This window comes from Eurytemora carolleeae, unplaced genomic scaffold, assembly GCF_000591075.1.
Source record: "Eurytemora carolleeae unplaced genomic scaffold, Eaff_2.0 scaffold43, whole genome shotgun sequence".
NCBI classification, from domain to species: Eukaryota; Metazoa; Arthropoda; class Copepoda; order Calanoida; family Temoridae; genus Eurytemora; species Eurytemora carolleeae.
Window position 1 is genome coordinate 342,712 of NW_019396029.1, and position 7,827 is coordinate 350,538.

Here is a 7,827-nt window from a genome sequence, read left to right on the forward strand (position 1 = left end):
CCCCCCCCCCTATACTATGAACCCACGGAAGCTCACATGAAATAATATGGTATCTATATTCTCTATTCTGTGTGTGTTTCCATAAAAACTAAGGAGTATCAATTGAAAAACTGTCTGTGACAAAGCGTCTAGTACATAACTTTTACCAAATAGATTATCAAGTACAATAATGGCAACGTTTGTACACTCTCAGTACTGCTGTATTCCTACGTCACACTTGTCAACTTAGTTTTTGTGTCCGACAAAATTGTGAGAGCTTGTATTACAGTAAAATAAATGCAACTGTATGTGTTCTTTATTTTCTGTTTTTACATTTTTTTATTTAATCTTAGAAAAATGTCCCTTAATGTAGGAAAATTGCGTTTTCCTTATTATATTTTACACTTATGACTTTGCATATTTCTCTCACTCCGGTCTCCTCCGATAGACCGGAGCAAGAGAAATACACTTTGTAACAAAATGAATTGATCCATTATTCCTATTGAAGTATTTCGAATTATAAATGATGATCCTATATTTTGGTGACACACATTTGAGGTTATTGTGAACATCAAGTTAATTGACACTATCAGGAACATTTACATTACATGGTTATATATTAACAAAAAAAATCTTTGTTGAGAATCAAGTTTTAAATAATGACTTGAGTTAATGTTAGTGCCAGGCACGTTCGTACTCCTTTAGATTGTTTTTTTTTCAATATAATCAACTTAAAATGTTGAAAACCAATGACCGGAAGTAGATCTAAGTATACAGGGTGTACCGCATAATAGTGGATCTTTTAAAGCTATAAATTGCGATTTAAGGGACTAAACAGAAAAATTAAAAGAATGAATCATTTAAATAAATCTAAACGACCATAAACATAAAAGATGTTATGCAGAAAATGACAGGTTTTCTAGTATTTAGTGCGTATTTTGGCAGTAAAGCTAGAAGATAATCCAGTATGATAAGAGACGCTCAGCTTGTAGTTTGGTAAAGTAAAAAAAAACTTTCCGACAGAAATTTAAAAACTCAGATCTTAGCTTAAATGAATAAATGTATTAATAAAACCCTCAGAAGGAACCTTTCATCAAGCTGTTAACCCTATCACGAGGGGGGGGGTGTGTCCACCTTCCCCCCCTGTGTTTTTCGAAATAACTTAGAACGGCTTTCATTGCTAAAACTTCTTTACCAACATCATATTTGTAAACAAGTTTTGCAAACAATGTTTTTTTATGCATAGTGTAGGGTGAAGGCCGGACAATCAAACAGCTGGTCTGTGTTTCAAATACATCAGAAATGCTTAATAACTATTTAGTTTCTTAAGCTATAGGACTAAGACTTATTTATGTAAAAAGCCCTTGAAAAACGGACGTAATAACATGTGTTACATGTAAATATTTGTCAAAAAGTAAAAACATTTTTTTAATGAACATGCCTTGAATAGTTGGACTAGTTGAATGCACTCCCCCATCTCAACTCTCTGAGGCCTTATTCTGGGGGGCGCCAAACGCTCCCCCCCAGGCTATATATAGATTTTCNATTTCCATCAATGAAATGGGTAGATATATATAAATAGATATCTAATGAAAACAGTCCAAAATATCTAAGCAGATGTCTTAGGATTTTAGAATATAAGCCTCAGATGCTAAAGAATAATAAGAAATTGACAATTGTTAAGAATAATTAGTGTTTAAAGCATGAACTAGGTTGATCCCCCTTTGACCGACTCTATAAGACAAAAAAAAGGTACATTTTCTGGTTTGTTTATTTATAAACTTATATTTTTGTATATTTATAATAGATTACTATTTATGGTTCTCTCTCTTTTATGGTTTAACTCTTCATGATCAGATGTTTTCAGATAACCATATTGAAAATATAATATCATATCATATACATCTAAGGATATTGAATACAATCTGAGACCAGATTTAATGAATTTGATCTAGGTCGCAGAACCACCTACTGCCAGTTCAAAGAGCTACCGATTTAAAGTTAAAGGTTAAGAAAGGTTCTGAATCGGTGATTCAAATTTAAAACGGTGGTGAGTAGTTGAAATTAATTAAATTTGGTCCCTGCTTCTATAGATTAGAGTTTCATCTTCCTTGTTTTAATGTTCTCAACCTAAAAGAACTGCATAAACGTTATTTTTAAATTACCCTAGCTTTCATTCACAGAATTTCCAAGATTCCGGGATCTATAATTTCTCCATATATATCTATTCCTTGAGTCCAATATCCCAAGGTTATATATATTATCTCCATATATATCTACTCCATGAGTCCAATATCCCAGTTTATATATACTCTCTCCATATATATTTATTCCTTGAGTCCAATATCCAAGATTATATATATTATCTCCATGTATATCTACTCTATGAGTCCAATATCTCCAGTTTATATATATTCTCTCCATGTATTTCTACTCTATGAGTCCAATATCTCCAATTTATATAAATTCTCTCCATGTATATCTACTCTATGAGTCCAATATCTCCAGTTTATATATATTCTCTCCGTGTATTTCTACTCTATGAGTCCAATATCTCCAATTTATATATATAATCTCCATATATATATATTCCATGAGTCCAATATCTCCAGTTTATATATATTATCTCCATTTATATATATTCCATGAGTCCAATATCTCCAGTTTATATATATTATCTCCATGTATATATATTCCATGAGTCCAATATCTCCAGTTTATATATATTATCTCCATTTATATATATTCCATGAGTCCAATATCTCCAGTTTATATATATTATCTCCATGTATATATATTCCATGAGTCCAATATCTCCAGTTTATATGTATTATCTCCATGTATATATATGCCATGAGTCCAATATCTCCAGTTTATATATATTATCTCCATGTATATATATTTCATGAGTCCAATATCTCCAGTTTATATGTATTCTATCCATATATATATATATTCCATGAGTCCGTTATCTCCAGTTTATATGTATTATCTTCATGTATATATTCCATGAGTCCGATATCTCCACTTTATATATATTATCTCCATGTATATATATTCCATGAGTCAGATATCTCCAGTTTATATGTATTATCTCCATGTATATATAGATTCCATGAGTCCAATATCTCCAGTTTAAATATTTTATCTCCAAGTATTTATATATATTATCTCCATGTATATATATTTCATGAGTCCGATATCTCCAGTTTATATATATTATCTCCATGTATATATATTTCATGAGTCCGATCTCCATGTATATCTATTCCATGAGTCCAATATCTCCAGTTTATATATATTCTCTCCATATATATCTATTCCATGAGTCCGATATCCCGGATTTATTTGAGTTGCGCTTGGCTCTGGACAGCAAGATGCTGCGCTTAATATGTTGTTCAGTTTACCATCGCCTTTTCTTGGGCATACATTTAGAGCAACAAGAGAAATCATTCAGGGATCCAATTCTTTTAATTATAACTTTTCTTTAATATTTCCATTTAATTGAATTTGTTGTTTTAAATATGGGAAAATCTGGCATTTTAAATTTTTTTCTGTGGATTTACATTGATTTTTGAGACCAATAAAGTTTTTAAAATATTTATTTACAAATCACAAATTAACAAACAAAAATTTAGCCATTTTCTTTGAAAAGACAATATAAAATTAGAATATTTACAATTTTGTTAGTAAAATTAAATATTAGAACAGTTTACTCAAGTGTTTTTCAAGGGCTTTTCAAATAATGTTATTTGAATGAATACTATAACTAAAAGTATATAGCCAATAGGACTCAGTCCCCAAGTTGATAAGCTCGGCTCGAACAGTGCATCCTGATCGACACTGTTATGGTCGGCAGCTCCCAGCTTATCATGGCTCACAACTGGCTTATCAAAATTCAAAAGTCCAAAAACTAGAGCAAACCCGTTTCCGTTCTCTTTTTAATTTTCCTAAAATGATCATCCTAGGTTTTACGTGTCTCGTACTTCATATAGAATATATAATCTGAGAAAAACCAAAATTTAAAATATAGAATAACAAAAAAAACAAAAAGAAAAAAAAAACAATAATAAACAAAAATTTTGTAAATAATTAAGTTATAAATAAGCCAGTGCTTTTCCATGAAACATCTGGAAAGTCAATATTTGTCAAATTTTCGATTTATTCCAGAATCCAGATGGGTAAAAATACATCATGATAGGTTGAAACAGATCCACCTGTCCTATACAAATTGCATTAGTTTTTTTCCAATAGTCCAAAAAATTGCCTTTGTCAAATAATAATAAATAATTTTTAAAAAGTTATGGACTACCAACCAGACATTTAAACGTCTTCCATCCTATACCTATGCATCAAAAAAAAAATATTCAAAAATTGGTCACAACTATAAATTTGAAAAAGTCAAGAAGTTTAACCCTATCCCTGCTGGGGTACTAGAAAACCAGGATATGCTGGGGGGGGGGTCCCCCCCAGCAGGAATAGGGTTAAATAACTAACTTTAATGCAATAAAACCAAAACTAAGTCATTTATTCGTACAACTTTATCAATTTTATCTAATTTTGATGTACTGTATTCAAAGTTTTATAAATACCCATCATTGTTTAATGTTTATTGAAGTTTTGATACTTAATATATGTGATTTGGTTTTTTAAAGCCATTTTCGGTTATCCTGCGATCTCTTTAAATCCAAAAATGTTCAAAGTTAAATTTGATTTGATTGAAAAGCTTATCACGCCTTTTGGAAATTGTAATTATTGATATCTTATTCATGCTTGATCAGACAAATCTTTTCGGGTACCATTGGCAATCGGTCATTTCCATTTTTGCATAGAAAGTTGATTTAAATTATACTTACAGTCTCATTCAGCTAAACGTACCCTCTTTGACAGTCACACCCTTGAATAATTTTCCGACCCTCAAAACAAGGTTAATGATAAAGAATTTGAATTACAGAAAACTTCGAAATTCTGTTTTGAAGATGAAAAATTATAATATTTTGGGTGTTTTTTTTCTCCTGAGTTCCCTGAAGGCGTCAGCAATAATGGATTACAAGTCAGTCCTCACAAACGAACAAACAATACCATCTTCTCCCAGTCAGTCGGATAATCCCATCAATGAGACCTATGACGATGATCATAATTTGGAAGCAGAAGAAAGGTCAGGAAAGCAGATTGTTTTTGATCTGAAAATACTGTTTCCAAATCAATCTCCAATATATCAAGCAGAGAAAAGTGTTCAAACTCCTCAAGACCAAATACTCTTAGATCAGCTTGAAGAGAAGTTTAAAATAGTTGAAAATTGTTCAACAGTTTTCACGCAGAAATGTCAAATTACATTCCAACCAATGACAGCAGATGAAAATATTGAGATCTGTACAGAGCCCCTAAAGAAGGTTTGCAATGACACAATTGTTGGAGATGAGGTTTGTTGGACCGATTATGAAATCTCTTGTGAAACTAGGGTTAAGAACCAAACAGTAGAGCAGTATGAACCTCTCTGTAAAATGGTGTTAAAGGAGAAGTGTTATACAGAACCAACTGATAAAACAGAAAACCGAGAACTATTAAAACCAAGAAATGAAAGCTGCCATCGGTCAGTTCAGGAGTGTATCATTGAAAAGAAAGCTGTGATCAAATTCAAACCTGAAACTGTATGCCAAAGGTTTCCAAAAGAAGTTTGTGCCACATCTAACTGTGCATTTGTCCAGGGGGAAAGGAAGTGTCATTACGAATCAAGAAGTTATGTTCAGAATATTCCAAGTGAGATCTGTGAGTTAGAGCCTACAAAAACATGCAGACTTGAGAAAGTTCTAGTTCCACGCTTAAAAGAGGAACCAAACCTTGATCGTATCCAGGTTCCAAACTATGTTCAGAATCCAAACTATGTTCAGGTTCCAAACCATATCCAGGTTCCAAACCGTATCCAGGTTCCAAACTTTGTTCAGGTTCCAAACCATATCCAGGTTCCAAACAATATACAGGTTCCAAACCATATCTAGGTTCCAACCCATATCCAGGTTCCAAACCATATCCAGGTTCCAAACTGTAATCATGTTCTATACCATATCCAGGTTCCGAACCATGTTCAGATTCCAAAACATGTGCAGGTTCCAAACCATGTTCAGGTTCCAAACCATGTTCAGATTCCAAACCGTGTGCATTGTGCAGGTTCTAAACCATGTTCAGGTTCCAAACCATGTCCAGGTTCCACACCATGTTCACTGTTCAGGTTCCAGGATCCATGTTAACAGGCTGCAAGACGGTCAAATAGTATATAACGGTCAAAGATTATAGTCTAAACAATTCAAGATTCAGCTTGGCGTTAACATTAGACAGATAAGAGTAAAACATATATAATTTTTCGGTTCTATTGCTGTTACAAATTTTTTCGGCAGTTAGATTTAAAAATCAAGAATATTTTCTGTATCTAAATATATATTTGTAGTGTAAGTTTGTAATTTTTGTACTTTTATATTTACATTTTCATGCAGAATTATCAAATCGGAGCAATCAAAAATAAATAACATGTAATGATAAAATTTTTAGATCATAAATTTGTAAAAGTTTTTTGTTTTTATTTTTGTCATCGTAATGAAAAGTTTAAAATGACCATTTTCACTTTTATCAATTCCAACAAACTTTAAATAAAGCAGCAATATTGATCATTCTTTTACGATGTTTAATGTTCTGCTTAGCAGAATAAATTGAAAAAGTTTTCTTGGATTAATTTGTATCTGTCAGAACAAATGGTGAATACAACGCTTATTTTTAACGGTTGGAGATTATGATATTATAAACTTATTCTTTAATGGGGTTCTTAAAGGGATTGTTCATTTACAGAGAAGCATGCAATATTTACAAAAGGTTCCCTTGAAACCTTTATCTGATTAAATATATCGGAGATATCATAATGGCTAAATTTGAGCTTAGAATTTAGATGACACCATTAGTCAGCTTTTCTGATTTTTCTATGGTGATGATTTTTTTCTCTCTCATCTATTTAGTATAAAGTTTGCAAGTATGGTATTCATGAAATGATACAAAACTGTTTATAAAAATAGCAAAAATGCATTAAAAATAGCAAAAAAAATTAATTTAACAAAAAAATCTAAATTAATTCTTTGAAGAGTAAAATGTAGAAACTTCAAAATTTTGAGGTTGTGTGAAGATTTCTCCCCACTCCAAAAAGGAAGAGGAAAGTTACATATTAAGTGTTCATATTTTAAAATATGTACGGGCGATACAATACAAACTGGGACCGGAAAGGTTGACCCGGCTCGGAAATTCAAATGTACTATGACTGCCTGTGATAATGTTTGGTTGATCGAAATAACAGTAAAAGCTCTATTCCAAATTTTGCAAACTATAAAATATATTCACAAAATATATGATTAAATGTAAAAATATAATATATGATTGTTGTTCCACCAAAACCCGTTAACTCTTTCACGGTTGGGGGTCGGGGTGTTTTCCATTCACCTCTCCTGTGGTTTTGTATCCATATCTCAAAGACAGCTTACACTGGACTCTAAATTTTTTTATTAGTTGAACTACAGATATAAAGTTATTTAAAGACCCCTTGAAAAATGGATGTAAGTACTTGTGTCGTTAGCAATATTTGTTAATAGTAAAAATAAATATTTTTTTCTACATTTTTCTAGGTACCTTCTGAACTTGTTTTAAAACCTCCCTAGCACCCTAACATTTAAAATTAGAGGTCTCACATATTTAATGAGCTGGCCTTGAAAAGGACCATGTAAAAAACTCACATATCTTAACTAAAATGGGAAAACCATGGCCACACCGCCAGTCTATATTAGAGAAGAAAAACAGCCCAATGGCTGAGTC

At 31.8% G+C, this 7,827-nt stretch overlaps 1 protein-coding gene across 1 annotated transcript; it reads left to right on the forward strand.

Moving 5' to 3' along the window:
* Positions 1-3,357: 3,357 nt before the first annotated feature.
* On the forward strand, positions 3,358-7,547 carry LOC111695210 (uncharacterized). Its single transcript, XM_023464440.1, has 2 exons — positions 3,358-3,436; positions 4,934-7,547. Exon 2 carries the CDS (start codon positions 4,959-4,961, stop codon positions 5,976-5,978), a length of 1,020 nt encoding a protein of 339 aa, XP_023320208.1. The 5' UTR covers positions 3,358-3,436; positions 4,934-4,958; the 3' UTR covers positions 5,979-7,547.
* Positions 7,548-7,827: the final 280 nt, after the last annotated feature.

Excerpts from the sequence above, each read along its gene's own strand:
- LOC111695210 (XM_023464440.1), top strand. The coding sequence starts at position 4,959 with ATGAAAAATTATAATATTTTGGGTGTTTTTTTTCTCCTGAGTTCCCTG.